This window comes from Antechinus flavipes, chromosome 1 (genome assembly GCF_016432865.1).
Source record: "Antechinus flavipes isolate AdamAnt ecotype Samford, QLD, Australia chromosome 1, AdamAnt_v2, whole genome shotgun sequence".
Classification (NCBI taxonomy): Eukaryota; Metazoa; Chordata; class Mammalia; order Dasyuromorphia; family Dasyuridae; genus Antechinus; species Antechinus flavipes.
Window position 1 is genome coordinate 453,633,358 of NC_067398.1, and position 16,747 is coordinate 453,650,104.

General features: G+C 34.8%; 1 protein-coding gene across 3 annotated transcripts in view; it reads right to left on the bottom strand.

Moving 5' to 3' along the window:
* The window catches only part of C1H8orf34 (chromosome 1 C8orf34 homolog), a 435,849-nt gene extending 424,847 nt beyond the window's left edge, over window positions 1–11,002 (bottom strand). For all 3 annotated transcript variants that reach the window (XM_051970072.1, XM_051970073.1, XM_051970071.1), the window contains exon 1: window positions 10,727–11,002. In XM_051970072.1, the coding sequence (XP_051826032.1) occupies window positions 10,727–10,795 (69 nt within the window). In that variant the 5' untranslated portion in view covers window positions 10,796–11,002. The remainder of the gene's footprint in view (window positions 1–10,726) is intronic.
* Between the last annotated feature and the right edge of the window lie 5,745 nt (window positions 11,003–16,747).

The following is a 16,747-nucleotide window of genomic DNA, read 5'->3' on the forward strand; positions in this document are numbered from 1 at the left end:
TGTATTTATATCCATTTGTAATTTATTGTGGTATATGGTGTAAGTTTCTGATCTAAACCTGTTGTTTGTTAAATATTTTCCACCTCATTTGGAAGTTTTTAATTAAATAAGGAGTTCTTTCCCAAAGAGATATAATCTTTACTTCGTTGAACATTGGATTCTTGAATTGGTTCTTTCTAATTCTTGTTCAGAACATTACTGATAATATTTTTTTCTATTTTCAATAATACCAAGTAATTTGAGTGATCCTTGCTTTCCTGTTTCACCATTTTACTTGAGATTTAAAAAATTTTTCCTCTCAAATGAATTTCTTTATTACTTTGGTCATCTCTATTAAGTAATGTTACAGTAATAGGTCACTAAATTTGTAAATGTATTTAGTTAGCATCATGTTTTAATTATTCTTGTATCATCTAATTATGATTAATGACAATCTTTTGTGACTACATGTGTGTAGGTGAGGGAGTGCATTCAGCATAGTGACTAATTAGCAGATAGATAGTACTTGCTTAAAAAAATGTTGATTTAATAAATGCTTGTTGACTCCTTTAGAGATGTTATTGTTATTTGCCCTGTTTTCAATAAGGACCATGACCTCAGGGAGGAGATATTATGACATACAATTGAGTTGGATTTTAGTCAGAATTGGTTGTGCAAAATCACAGCATCACCTTTTCCTCCAGAGACATCTGGATTCAGTGACAAGATATAGATCAGGATGACCAGAGATGGTCCTGATTGCAGGGGGAGACCTTGGCCTTTTTGACTTAAAAGTCTTTAACAGGTTTCAGTTTGACTAAAGAAATGCCCAGTCAGTGATTAAGACTAGATCCTTTAGAATAGTTTATAATTGCATATACAGGAGGTAGATAGTAGAGTTTTAGGCCTAAATAGCTAAGATTTCTGGGATATCTTGTATTTTGAGTATATCTTTTCATATTTTTTCTAAATATTATAAATATGCATTTTGGATATATATATTTTGAAGTTATTTTCACTGACTTTTCTAACATTTCCTACAGTTCTTTTGTTGTTGTTATCCTATAGAAATGATTTTTGAACTTAATTTGTATATTGCTACTTAGTTGAATCTATTAACAGTTTTAACTTCTTTGTTGATCTTCTAGAGTTTTTTTTTTTTTTTTAAGTAAGCCATATGCTGTTGGAAAATGGATAAATTTTCCATTTCTCTTTGTCAATATATATGACTTTAATTTCTTAATTAATTTCTTTTGTGATTAATATAGCTAGCATTTTCAAATCAATGTTAACTAATAATGAAAAGAAGGGGCACTACTGCTTTAAATTAGCAATGTTTTGGGAAAGTATCTAATACTTCTTCATTGCAAAAAAACTTACATAAATTGCTACATATGTATACACACATACATACATACATGTTTTGATGTTATTAGAAGTAGAATCTTGTAGTGGATCAAAAACTGAAATTAAAGTCAGGAAGCCCTGAGTCCAACTTCTGACAATTTGCATTGTTAAATGAAGTTTCTCACCAGAGGGCATCCTATACCAGGAAAATCAGAGACCCAATCTCTATCACTTCTATTTTGGCAAAGGTTTTTTTTGACATCTATTGATATTATCATATCATGTGGTTTTATTTGTAACATGATTATTTTGTTTCCTAATTTTGTACCATATTTGTGTCCTTAGCATAAATCCAATGAGAATATAATGAATATTTTTAATATATTACTACAGTTGAATTGCTGTATCATTTATATTTTTGTATCCAAACTCATTAGTGATATTGTTTTATAGTTCTCCTTTTCTCTTTTATTCTCCAAAAATTTGTAATAAGACCATATGTGTTCTATGACAAAGATTTTGGTAGAATGCACTTTATTTTTCTCAATGTTTAGAAAAAAGATGAAAAGCATAAGAACTTAATCCTCTTTAAATATGTTATGAAATTCACATATAAATATATCTAGATTAGGGTCCTCCCTGCAATCTCCATCATATACTTTAGTATTTCTTTTGTGGCTCAGTTTCTCTTTTTTGAAACACTGGGTGCTTAAAATCTCTAGGTATTGTTTTTGTTAATTTGAAATTAGATTATTAATTTTTAAAATTTTTGGTCTCATTTAATAATGTAGAGCAGGTTCTGGTTTTTTAAATCTTTTTTTTTTTTTTTTGAAATTTCCTTTTGTCATAGTCATCTTGTTCTTTTTTTTTTTTTTTAATTTTGGGAACTTAGTTTCTCCTCCACTTTTTAAACCAAAATTAGCTGATTTTTATTTTGTTAATTTTTTCAAAATCTAGTTTTCAGTAGTAGTTAATCACTTGTTTTATTTTTCATAGTGATTTTATCATTTGTCCTCAAACTCTCCGGATTATATCTATGCTTAGTTTTGTTAAATTGTTGTTTCACTAGGTTTTTTTTTTTTAATTGCTTACTCAATTCTTAAGATTTGCTTTTTCTATTCTGTTAGTATGTTTTTAAAGATAGAATTTTCTACCAAAGACTGTTTACTTTCCTCCTCCAGATAATTAGAATGTCAGCTCATTATTATAAGGCAAGTATTATATGTTGATTTTATGATTTACTTGAATTCATCATTCTGAATCTCATTAACAAACCTCCCTTTAGATTTACATTTATTTCTTGTAATCATTATATTAATTGCCATTTTTCATTAAAAGATATCTATATAAAAATATTCAATATTTCTGCCCTTGTACATTTATTTATTTATAATTATTTTGTTTCATGGAACCCAGTTACTTTCTGTAAAGGCAACACAGGATGCTGAGAAATTTAAATATTCTTTAATATTCTCAATAAGCCTTTCAACTCTAACATCTTCAACATTTTCATATTTCCCTTTTTAATTTACTTGTTAGATTTATCAAGTTCTGAAAGAAAAAAAATTAACTTTACTATAATTTTGGTGTTACTATCTGTTTAGTTTTTACAATTCTACTAAAAAAGTTTCTTTTGTGGATCTATATGTTTTGAAATTTGGGGTATATAAACTCAGTAATAATATTGCTTTAAGGATACCATTCATGGTATGTTCAAGCATAATGTAGTTAAGCATAATGTAGTTATCCCTGCTTATCTCTCTAGACATAGTATATTTTTATTTTTGCTTTGGCAGAAGTACTTTAATTCCTACACTTTTGTTATCACCTGGTATATAGTAAATTTTGTTTCCTTCACTGATTTTCATTCTATATATGTCACCTCATTTGCCCTTCTATTTCAATAAATTTCTTTTGATTGATTTCTTTATTGATTGATTTGTTCTTTCATGTGTGTGTGTGTGTGTGTGTGTGTGTGTGTGTATATATACACACCCTGTTATAGAATGTGATACTTTCTTGGGAAATATAGTCTACTGTACTATGCTGCTAAACTCTTTGAATCCAAATACCCTTTATGAGGCTGCTTTCTCTTACAGTTGATATATACTAATCCCTACTCCCACTCCACCTAAGGAAGAGACTTTAATGGCACACCTTCATTTCTCCTTTTAGAATATAATCTGACTTCCATTTTCTCTGTGTCCATCCTACTGCTTCTAACCTACTTCCCTAGAACTTCCCATACTTGATAAGAAAGTGAAGAAATAATTCTTCCTTCTTGGCTAACCTCTAGAGTGAATAGAATGCATCTACTGCTGCTCTTTGCTTTTTCTATTTTTTTTTCCTCGAAGGAAAATATCTGTGATATTTAAATTACATCTACATCTTACTTTCAAAGTTATTTGAAATAAATTCCATAGAATTCATGTGTTCTTTTAAAATTAATATATTTTAGTTCTCTTCTGCCAAGTCCCTGTCTACTTAAACAATTGTTTTAGATTACAGATCTCTTACTCCTTTTATCAGGACTTCTACTACTCAAAGAGACTATCTACCATATTTCATAAGTTATCCATTCTGTTCTTTTCCTTTATTATTTCTGTACTGAGAGTTCTGATTTATTATATCATTTCCTTTATAACATCTTTTTTAAAATATTAAATTTTTAATTTTGAACTATTGTATAGTGATTTTGATTTTGCTCTTAATACATGATATGTGACGAATTCACAGAGTTCTTTTTTTCACTGGACATTTTTCGTTCAAAGTATAACATTTATCATGAGGCTACTAGGGAATACAGTTATTAGAGTTGTGGGTCTGAAGCATGAAAATTTGTGTTTGAATCCAGCCTCTTAAGCAAGCTGTGTAACTGGACAAATTACTTAATCTCTTTCTGCCTCAGTTTCTTCATCCAGATGATGGTAACTACCTTTCAGAGTTATGTGAAGATAAAATTAGAAATTTGTAAATAGTTTTGTAAATCTCAAAGTTCGGTTATTACGTGCCTTGTAAAGATACTTTTGGCAGGATTGTAACTCATGTTTTGGTAGAAGAAGAAAGACCAAAAGCATAAGACAATGAGGTCCTGACAAAAGATGGTGTTTACACAAGTAAACAAGAAACAGATTCAAAAGATGCCATGGGAGTAAAATAGACAGAAGTAATTGATTGAATATGGGAAAAGTATATAAGGGAAGAGTAAAGGATGATTCAAAGTTATGGTAGGAGAGATAATAACTTCAGTTTCATTTCTAATACCAATGGGACACAGAAGTAGATAGATTATTCAGGTAATTATAGCCTAGAATTACATTTCTATAAAGAGATTAGGGTTGTAAATGAAAATTTGTGAAAATGTAAATCTGAATAAGGATAATTGAATGAAGTAGAATAGATAAGATCACCATAGATAAGGAAGTCTGGAGGGAAAAACATATTTAGTAGGCAGGAAATTAATGATGTTACAGTAAAGGAGAGAGGAAGCAGACAGGCATCAGTCAGGTGTGTAGTGGCGGGGGGAAGGAGGGGAGGAAGAAAGAGAAACGGGGAAAAGAGAGAAAGGAAGAGAAAGAGAGGAAAAGATAGAGGGTGAGGGAGAGTGAGAGGGAGAGGGGACGAGAGAGAGAAAAGATAGAGAAATGGGGGCAGAAGGGGAGAGAGAGACAGAGGAGAGGAGGGAGGAAGAAAGAAAGAAAAAGAGAAGGAGAAAGGAAGGGAGAGGGATAGAAAGAGGAGACAGAGACAGAGAAAGAGAAAGAGAGACAAAGAAAGAGAGAGAGAGAAGGGGGCAGGAAGGAAGGGAAGAGATACTATAATGATCTGATTAGATAACGGGTCAAATGAAAGGTTTTTTTTTTTTTGTTTTTTTTTTTTTTTTTAGTTTTTTTGTTTTCTTTTGTTTTTTAAGAATGGGAAAATCCTGATATAGTGGTGTGTGCCTGTAATCTCTGCCACTAGAAGAGATTGAACCTGGGAAATCATTTGAACTTCAGAGTTCTAAGCTGCCGTAAGTATGGCTAAAGGCAATTAGCTATCTGCCTTAAGTCTAATGCCAATATGGTAAACCCTCAGAAATATAGGGCCACTAGCCTGCTTCAGGAAGAATGAACCAGCTCAGGGACAAAATGGAGCAGGTTAAACTTCTGTATGATTAGTAGCAGGATGCTACATTCTAGCTTAGTTGGGATAGAAAATACTTGCCCCCCCCAAAAAAATAAATAAATAAATTCTGTGCATGGGAATCTGAGAATGTTTGAAGAAAACTGGAAAAAGAGTTGAAAAAGAGAAACTAAAGAGAAGAGAGAAAGAATTAAGAATGGTGATATGTTCAAAGTATGATCAATCCTAGGAACACCAAAGTGGAATAGAGGATAGAGTACTCAGTCTGGAGTCAGGGCAAATCATATTTCTGAGTTCAAATCTTGCTTCAGACACTTACTAGCTATGTGATTCCAGGTAAATCACTCTACCCTGTTTACCTCATTTTCCTCCTCTATAAAATGAGCTGGAGAAGGAAATAGCAAACTGCTCCAGTACTTTTGTCCAGAAAACCCCAAATGGAACCAAGAAGAGTTGGACATAACTGTACAACAACAATATGGCCAACCTATGAAACATAACTGAAAAATAGATGTATAGATGGGATATAGGAAACTTAATGAGCATGGAGACTTAATTGATTAAAGCGAAATCAATTCAGCAAATATTTATTAAGGTACCAATTCTAGTCATGACACTGGGACCACTAAAGTATCCAAATTTGAAAGCAAGGCTTGAGACAGAAAGTACTGACAAAGTAAATATGAATCCCATAATAAAGGTGGAAAGAGTGACTTTAAAGATAGTGGTAAGAGTCAATAGATCTGGGAAATGTAATATAAATAGATGGAGTGAACCTCCAAGAAAAAGAGCTTGTTAAGTGATGGCAGCAGAAAGCTGCACTGTGTGGCATGAGTAATAGGGCAAACTACTCCTTCTCTTGGTCTGATGTGTAAGGAAATTAGAGGAGGATTATCTAGCACTAAAAAGGATGACCAGGAATTGTGTTTTCAGAGGAAGGTGGGGTCCTGTGAGCACAAGAAAAGAAAAAGAATGTGAAAGAAGAAGGCTAGGGTGAAGGAAAATTGTTAATGATAGCTCAATGGTTCCCAAGGGTGACATGGCAAGTAGGTGGTACAGTGGATGGAACAACAGGCTTGGAATGAATAAGACTTGGAATCATGAGTTCAAATGTGACCTTAGATACCTACTATCTCTGTGACCCTAGGTCATTTAACCTTGTTTGCCTCAATTCCTCATCTGTAAAATGAAACAGGGAAAGAAATGATAAATAAATCCAGAATCAAACGCAATTGAACAACAAAGAAAAAAATGCAATTGAGGGTGAGGTAGGACAAAGGTAGATAGGTATCACATTGGAGATCTGGATCAGGTCTGCATCAGGTTTTAGGGGAAAGAGTTTTTCCTGAATGTCATCTTCAACTTGCAGGCAAGTGGTCATCCAAGTTAAACACCTCCAGTAATGAGTAGCAGTCTTTGTATAATCATTTCTTCCTGCCATTCTCAAGAAACCCAATATGAGAGTACCAATGCCAGGAAAAAAACAGAAAAAAAATGGGTTCCAATAGCATTAAATGTCTTTAAAAAAATTTAATTATGTTAACTTTAGCAATTATTATATGGATCATTGAAAGATAAATATTGGAGATATCAAAATTTCATAAATTCCAGAAGAATATATATTATATTAAAATTATACAATATTACAATTATGGTTGGAAATTCCAGAAATACAGGGAAAGTCAAGTAAGGCATATGCCAAAACACTCTATTAAAAAGTCATTAGTAATGACAGTCATCTCTGAATTTTTAATTTTGTATTAAAGCATTTCTGCCCAACAATATAGTCCAGTAATTCTTGGATTGCTTTGTTATATCCCAGGGCACTGCCAGTCATTTCAAGGGAATCACAAATTATCTCCCCAGGGGTCCTAAAACCAAAATCCATTGAAATTCAATTCAATTTTCAAAATAAGCATGCTGTTTAACATTTTAATTAGCATGTATATAGTGTTTTAAGGTATGCAAAGCATTTTAGAAATATTATCTAATTTTATCCTCCCAACAACCCCAGAAGGTAAATGCTATTATTAGTCCCCATTATACTAATGAGGGTAGACAGAGTTTAGGTGACCACAGGCAAGATTCAAAAGCTTATCTTTCTAACTCTAGGTCTAGTGCTCTAACCACTACACCAACCAGCTGCCTCTTTGGAGAAAGGATTTAGTTGGAAAATGGCAGAGAAAGAGAGAAAGAGAGAGAGAGAGAAAAAGAGAGAGAGAGAGAGAGAGAGAGAGAGAGAGAGAGAGCAAGAGAGAGAGAGAGAGAGATCATAATGCCAAAAAGCTTAAAAAATTATTAATGCTTTTGTACTACTATGAATATTAGTTAGGAAAATTACTGCTAATTCTGGAAAAATTCCCATAATCTAAAAGATTAAATATTCTACCTTTGATATTTTTATAAATTATGACTATATTGTGAATTTTTTTTTATTAAACTAGACTTATTTATAATAGCCAAAAAAGGAAAACAAGGGTTAAGTACAATAGTATCTGAAATTCTAATATTAAAATATATAGACAACTGGGAATCTTTGTCTTCCAAATCCAAGCAAATGACCATAAAAGTGTAGTTAAGGAGTAAAGGGAGAGCCTGATCATTATTATTGGCAAAAGGAAAATCACTTCAGTACTCAGGGACTTTCAATGACTACTAGAAAAGGATCTCAAGAACACAAACAGCATTTTATTAATTGTTTTTCCTTGCACCAAAGACTTAGTAACTGGACTATAAGCTAGTATTCTTCTTGTTCTCATTTCTGTGATTCTGTGAGGTATATGTAATTCTATAACTTTGAAAATCAAATTCAGGTTTTATTGAAATGGTTACAAGAAGATCGTGGTTCAGATATTCCTCTTTCTTGTAGAGGTTTTATTTTTTTTTCTCCTAAAAATCCTAAAGTAAATTATCAACCCCAGAAAGATGATCATTTCATCAAGTACATCCAAACTAAGAGAAATATACATAATATGGGTGAAGAAAATGAGAAGAAAGGTAAAAGGATACTATGGATAAGATCATAAGATCAAAGAATTTAGAGCTAAAAGGTATTTTTGAGGTCATCTGGGTAAAATGAAATATTTAGTGAAGGATTTTGATACACTATTATTTCAACCAAGAATTCAAGTGCTCACTTTGTAGTTAGAATCACGTGTTGAATGATGAAAAATAGGCACTTAAGCATATTATTACATTTACCTCATTACATTAGTATGTCCCAATTTTATATACGAAATACTGTAATCATCCCTAGGACTGACTACTATCTACATTTGTGACTTATCTTTATAATACAGAGATTTTTTTTTTTTAAAGAATGAAAACTCTCTTCACTTTATTTTTAAAACAAAAAATTCTGAGAATAGATAACAGAATACAAAATTGCTTTCTCCTTTAGATAAAACAAAGCTGTTTTTTAGATGTAATATATACTGGTCTGGTGGAAAACCTATTCAAATACTCTGTTTTAAAATCATATATATGAAATAATGCATTATTAGACTAAAGGCAAAGAAATTAATTACAACTGCATCAATAACTCCCTCACAGTTGTGTTTTCAATTGTTGCCTCTTCCAATTGTTACCACCCAAGGGGGTAAAATTAAGACAATAACTGGACCAGCATCCTCCTGTTCAAATAGTAACTCAGGTTAGCTGGAATTATGCTTTTTTTTTGTTTTTGTTTTATTCCAAAGAGAGGGATGATAATAAATAACTTGGGCATAAAGTAGTATTCTCCTTTCTTTAAATCTTAATAATGTGATGTCCAAATATACTCTGCATTTTATGATAATTTAAACAAAATTAAAATATAGTTCCCTCACTTTTAAAACTCCTCCTGTCAGTTTTAAAAGGGGATGCAGTGGGGTACGATTGATCATAGAATCCGTTAAGATTATAGGTTTGGAACTCCTCATTTTATAAATGAAGAAACTGAGGTCCAAAGAGAGGGAAATGAATCACCTTCCCCAAATCGAATCACCAATTCCCCGGAAATCTGCATTAATATTCCTACAGCTCACATTAGTTTGAATTCAGTCACTGAGAACAGCTCTACTCTCCATTATTACCAGGGCACACGCCTCCCCTGCTGCCGGCTTCTGCTTCCTTTTCAGATGCAGCAGAGATGCTGCGGGAGGTGTGAGCATTACCGTTGGTTAGAGGGACAGACCATCCTCCCCATTTTCTCTCCCAGGAGTATGCCTGGAGCCGGGCAGCTGTAGTCTGGGACTTAGCAAAAGAGTGGGGAAAGAGTGTTGGGTATCCCCGCCATGGCCTTCTCTCCCTCCATCCTCCCCCAACACCCCCCCCCCACCAAAAAAAAAGAAAAAAACAAACACTGAATGACTTAGGGACTGCAGACTCCAAAGCTATCTTCCCACCCACCCCTAGTGTCCTGGCAACGGATGGGACGCTTTCGTTCGCTTGATTTCCTCTGTATCTCATACCAACAGGCGCTCTCTCTCTGCCTGGACTCATAGTTCTGGCCAGTGGCTTTCTTATATCCTTTTCTTCTCGTTAACCAAATGTGTGTTGCCCAGTGCTTTTCTCCCCAGGTACGTAACACACATACACACACACACACACACACACACACACCCCAAAATTTGAGATTCAGTAGAATCTCTTCTCTCCTAGATCTGGCCCACCTTGGTCCCTCGGCTAGAATGAGAATATTTTCTTTTAAAGCCACCCCCACCTCATAATGCTAAGTGGTATTTCCTCCAGTTCTCGCTCTAGCCACCTCCGCACCTCCCTTCAAAATCCAACAAACCCAGAGAGTTTTGAATGTAGGGAAGGAGAGTGTGCATTATATTAGGAACACAACAAGGGTATCCATGTGTGTGTTTGGACGGAGGGTAGGGGAGATAGTGCCCATTTGTGAGGGTACTTGTGTTTGTGATTGGGGGACAAGAGGAGGATAACAGCGAATAAAACAGCTTGGCATACCACCAAGACGAATACAACTTCCTCTGGCCCGCTCCCCGGGCCCTGAAGGCAAAACCCAGCCTACCTCACCTGCCTGGGGGCGTCTCTAGCCCAGGTAACCCCAGGGCAATGCCCACACCCACTCCGACACTCCGGCCCGTATCCTCGGCACTGGGATCTGTTTCTGAGCAAAACGCTTTGGTACCCTGGAATGGCCGGGGCGCCCCCTTCTGCCAGGTCCTTCTCCCTCCTACTCTTCCCAGATATCCATTTGTGTTTCATTTTTATGTCCCTTCTATTGCCCGAAGATGAATCCTCCAGCCCCCTAGCCAGAGAGCCTTACCTCAAATAGGGGACCTATTTTGTTCTTCTCCAGGTAAGCTTGGATCCTTGTTTGCTGATGAGACGCCATGGAAAGCGCCTGCACTGGAAGGGTTTTACGCCTCTCCCGGGTGCCTGGATCTCTCTCCCTCCCCAGATGCCCCGAGATTGCTCAGAATCCGACTAAGGCTCCGGCTCCGGCACCCTACTAAGGTACAGCCGAGCTCACTCTATCACTGCTTCTCGGTCTCACCCACCCCAGCAGACGCGGGCGCCCGCCCTTTCCCAGCACAGCCGGGCTGCCGGCTGGCGGGGCGGGGAGAAGAAACAGGAGGAGAGGAGGAAAGGAGGGAGACACACGGAACGCGGGGAGGAGCGTGGGCAGAGAAGAAGGGGGGTGGAGATGCGGTGGGGGGAGAGCAGGAAGTCCCAGGAATGATGCTAACTCCAGCAACTCAGTTTACAAGGTAACAACTCATTCATTTCATCCCGCTCCTGATTCTTCTCCCTAAACGCACACCTTGAGAGGGCAGGCAATTAAAGCGAGGGATTTCTTCGCTTTTGAGGAGGGGGAAGGATATTCGAAGAAGGGAGTGAAAAGAAAAAAAGAGGGAGATTAGAGAGAAGGATACGCCGTATACTGGACCACATGGAGCGCACAGAGTGGAAAGCTGAGACCCAGGGTTCCTGTTAGCGGTGGTGGAGTGGCTGAACAGGAGATACAAAAACAATCATAAGCTATACTTTGCAAATCTGAACCAACATTCATTTCAAATGCCCAGCTCGAATTCTGTCTTAAAGAAAGGTAACACTCTGAAAGGAGTGTGTATTTGTGTGTGTGTGTGTGTGTGTGTGTGTGTGTGTGTGTGTGTGTGTGTGTCCTGTGTGCGCCTCCCCCTGGTACTTGGTTACTGGAACAACAGCCCCAGCTCTCCCCAGCTGCTGTGCTTTCATTACCAGCTGCTCCCTAGCGACAGCACCGCTCAAAAAGCCAATAGTGAAGGTGCTTCTTTCAAAGTGCACATAAATCTGGTGCTTGTTGGCTACTCTGAGGCAGCCTACAAATGCAGATCTAAAAGACTCTGACTCCTCCTCTCCAATACCCTCTTTTTTGCCTGTCATTCACCTATGGCCCTCTGAAGAGTGGATGAAAAGGGAGGGGGAGAAGGAAGGGAGTGGCGGGAAGAGGTGCACAGTTCCAGAAGAAGGCACTTGAAACAGTTAGAGAAGTGTTGGTTTTTGATTTTGCTCTCAGTTTTCTCATTCCTTTATATCAAGAATTTTAAACTTGAGACCCTTGATTAAAAAAATAATAATAACCATATTTCAGTAAAATTGGTTTCCTTCCAAATACTATGTTTTATTATACTCTTTTAAAATATTATTCTGAGAAAGGATATATCCATAGACTTTACAATTGCCAAAAAAGATCCATCACACGTTAAGAATCCCTGCTTTTAGATTGTTACTTTTCCTTAAGAAAGGAAACAAACCGAGCATATTGCTAAGTAAAAGGACTCTTTAGTTTAGATTTGCAAAGTATGTTTTATGATTTTTTTTTTCAGTATCTGCTGTACATTTTCACATCCTCTAATCGGGAGTTCAGATTTGCTTTAATGGTTTAACAAACTCAGTAAAAAATGACATATTACCAGTGTGTTTCAGGTGTCTTCTTGTCTCCCAAATGATCATTCAGTAAGGTTTTCGTTTATGAGGGTATATGGTTTTGAGAAAATAACCATCATTCCTTCTACATTCTTCATTTCTATTAAATACAATATACCTCACCAACATTATTTCCATGGCCCTTGAGTCCAGGGAACCATTAAAAGGGGGTTTAAGAGTAATGGTTGTTGTATCATGGACCCTTTTGATGCTTTAATGAGGCCGATGTATCCCTTTTCAATAATATTTGTAAATGTATAACAAAATATATAGGATTACAAAGGAAACACATTATATTAAATATACTTAACAAATATTAACATCAGGTTAAGAACACCTTTACTAATAGGAGATATGATTTTGACATTAATATCTACACTTTTTTTTTTCTTAATGGAACTAACTTACTTTCAAGTAAATTGCAGACCTAACAAGCTCTTAGCTTTTTGCTATATGTCTGAGTGACTATAATTCGAAAATCCCCTTATTGGAACTATTTTTTCCCTTAACTTTTTAATGCATTTTTTTTCTTCCCTGGAGAATATGGTACAATTATGTGAAAATCTATTCTCTCTAAGGAATAAGATGTGATCTTAGCTCAGAGATGAGAAAGAAACTACTCTTATGATCATGGCTTTAGTAAACCCAGCAATTTATCCATGAACTTATAATGATTTTGTACCATCTGAGTCTGTCTAACTTACCTGCTCTAAATGCAGTACTCCCATGGCCTGCCTACTGTGATTTGAATTCAGTAAAACAGACAGCGTATTATACAGTAAGTCTCATAGTTTTACTCTAAAGGTCTCAATATATTTTAGATGTTATATAAAATGAATGAAATAGTTGGGGCAAATTATTTATAAGGCCATTTTTGGCACTAAAATCTAAAATATGTTTGTATATATACATAGAAACAACAATTATTTTTTCCATTTACTATGAAGTCAATAAATGAAAAGTTAAGGCCTGCTAAGTTACTTATTAGCATAGAGAGTATGATTCAAGGTCTGCCATGAAGAAATACTTAGATGACTACTTTTAAGGAGAAAGATAAAAGTCAAAACAAAGCAGAATACTGAAAAACCACGACAATTTCTAAATAAAGGGCTTTTCATTTTTAAGAGACATAGAATGATGGCTTTTGAAAGGTTTGGGGACTGAGGAATTATTTAACAGTGAAATACATTAAAAAATGAATTAGTTTACACTAGTTATCAAAATTTACAGCAAATATGATTTTCTTTCTTTTCTTAATCTTTTCCTAGATTAAAAAAAGTAATTGAATATGTTCTTAAATTCTGTTGTCGTATATATTAATAACATTACTTTTGTGTCTTTTCTTTTCTGGCATATCCTTTTCTTCCTTGCAAATAATATGACTTCACTAGGTTGACCTCATTGTATTAGAGCTATGTTTTGTCAGAGAAGCTCACCTTGAATCATAATCAAATGCCTAGTATACACTGGCTTTTGTTTAACTACTTATCACAGAACCTGAAACAAATGAATTAGTGATTGACATCTGACTCTGATGATCATAGATTTGGTGCTGAAAAGGATGTCAAAGATCAATTCCCTTATCTTAGAGAAGAGTAATCTGAAACCTAAGGGAATTAAGTCAATTTTAATTCAGATCCTCTGATTCTTATTTCCACCATTCTTTATACTATACCATTTTGAAAAACTTAAGAGCCTTTGGGTGACACTCAGTAGGAAGCATCATGATCAATTGCACTGAACTATGAAATATTGTATTTAATTTAGAGGGGAAGTATCTTTCCAAAACTGTTTCCAGCACTTTAAACTATGACTTATAATTAAATGTGATTGTTGACTTGGTTGAGAGGCTTTTGTGACATGAACTTTTTTCTTTCAAAAGTTTCTTATTTTTTAAAAATACATATAGAGATAGTTTTCAACATTCATTTTTTTTCCTGAGGCACTTGAGATAAGTGACTTGCCTACAGTCACACAGTTAGGAAGCCTTAAGTGTCTGACGTCACATTTGAACTCAAGTCCTTCTGACTTCAGGGTTGGTACTCTATCCACTGTGCCATCTAGCTGCCCCCTCAATATTAATTTTTGAAGACTTTATATTCAAAATTTTTCTCTCTTCCTCTCTTCCTCTTTTACCTTTTCCCTCCCCAAGATAGCAAACAATCTGATATAGGTTAAACATTTGCAATCCTTTTAAATATATTTCCATATTTACCATGTCAGGTTTGAAGTCTGTTAAATAACACTTGTATCTTTAGCTGAAATTGCTATAGAAAAAACAGCCCTTGATTTGGTATTAAAGAACTTCAGTTTAGATTCCAGTTCTGTAACTTGACTGACTTTGAGCAAGTCACTTAACCAAGTTGTAGTTAAGAAGGTTGACCTATGTGACCATTAAGAACTTTTCTAGTTCTATGTGGTTGATCCTATGTGCACATGATCTAAAAACTGTTAGAGAGAAGTCAGTGGCAAGACAAGGCAAAAGAAGAATGGCCAGCAGTGAGAAGTGATAAAAGAAAAGTTAAGAAATAAATGGAAGGTAAATTTTATCCCATACTACAGTTGAAGACAGTTGCTATCTGCATTAGGTTATTTGTTTTGGGCTCAAAAAGTCAAATAATTAGAGAAAAGGCAGGAACTTCTTGTATAGAAAGGATCTAAAAGTCATGTTTCTCTTAGGGTCTCAGAGGTACAAGGAACAGGCAATTTTTCCAAGACAGGATCAAGAAAACTAACAATTTTAATTTAAAGAAAGAAAGAAAGCAATAAAATAGAAGTAATTTAGTGGCTTACAGAAATTGTGCTATTGTTTGCATATATTCCAGAACTAATTAAAAACTATATGTATTATCTAACATATATAGGACTGCTTGCTATCTAGGGAAGGGAGTGGAGGGAGGGAGGGGAAAAATCAGAACAGAAGCGAGTGCAAGGGATAATGTTGTAAAAAAAATTACCCTGGCATGGATTCCGTCAATATAAAGTTATTATAAAATGAAATTAAAATAAAAATTTAAAAAAAAAACTATATGTATAGAAAATGCCTGTTCTTCTGTTATTCTTCTGGCTAAAGAAGGAAGTAAAAGAGCTAGAAGAATGTCTTTCATTTTCTCTAGTTTTTTCAGAGGAAATAAAATGTTCCATGAAAGAGTTGAAGAAATCTTGAAGAGAAAACAAAAAAGAAAACAGAGTCAAAAAGGTGGAGAAAAGTGAGGCAGGAAATGAGAATGATACAAGAATTAAAAAAGAAAGAAAAAAGGACCATTAGATTTTTTTAAAAAAATACTTGAAAGTTTGAGTTAAGTAGAGATGCTAAATAGAGAATAAAGCTTACAGTGCTGTGTGTCAAGATGTCTCAATAATTGTGTGATCTTGGGCACACACCTTTCTTATCTGTGAAATGGTGATAATGCCAGTGGTATTCATCTTTAAATTTAAGTTTTCTACATCCTGTATAATCTAGTCAGCAGCAAGATCTTATTAATTCTACTTCCAAAACATCACTCACATCTGTTCCCTTCCTTCAAGTCACTCAGCCACTATCATAGTTCTTGTCTTCATTTCCTCTCACCTGGACCGTTACCATAAACTCCTAATCAATCTCCTTATATATGGTGTCTTTTCCCTCTGATTTACTCTTTATAGTGCTGCTAATTGATATTCCTGAAGTGCTGATCTATGTTAGTTGTCTTCCTCTAGATAAAATAGAAGAGAGATGGACCAGGTGATAGTATATTTAGGTGTTTTTTAAGATAGTATAATTAAGTGTTATTTAAAATTCTCTCAACTAAGTCAACAATCATGTTTAATTAAAATACATTTAAGTCATAGTTCAAATTTTCTGGAAACATACTCTTGGAAAGATACTTCCTTTCTAAATTAAATTCAATATTTCATAGTTCAGTACAATTGATCACATTCCTTATGTTTCCTAATTGAGTGTTTGTTAAGGCTGTTAAGTTTTTTAAAATGGCACAGTGGAAAGAAGGCTGGAAATAGAGTCAGAGGATCTGAATTTAAATTTTGAAGAACTCCAACTTGCATCTGTTTTTTAGCTTTTCTGTAATCACTTCACACTGCTGGTCATTCTTTTTGTGCCTTGCCTCTCCACTGGCTTCTTTCTAGAAGTTTCTAAATCATGTATTTATAGGATCATGGACACAGAACTAGAAGAGAACTTAGAGGTCACATAAGTTAACCCTCTTATTCTGCAACTAAGAAAATTGGGTCACAGAGAAGTTAAATATAAATAAATATATTTGTTATTAGATATGATCTTTTCTTTCAACTCAGAGAACCACCAATCTAGTTTAATGGTTCATCACCTTAAACTCAGACTATTATAAAAACCTTCTAATTGAACTCTATCCATTCCAAT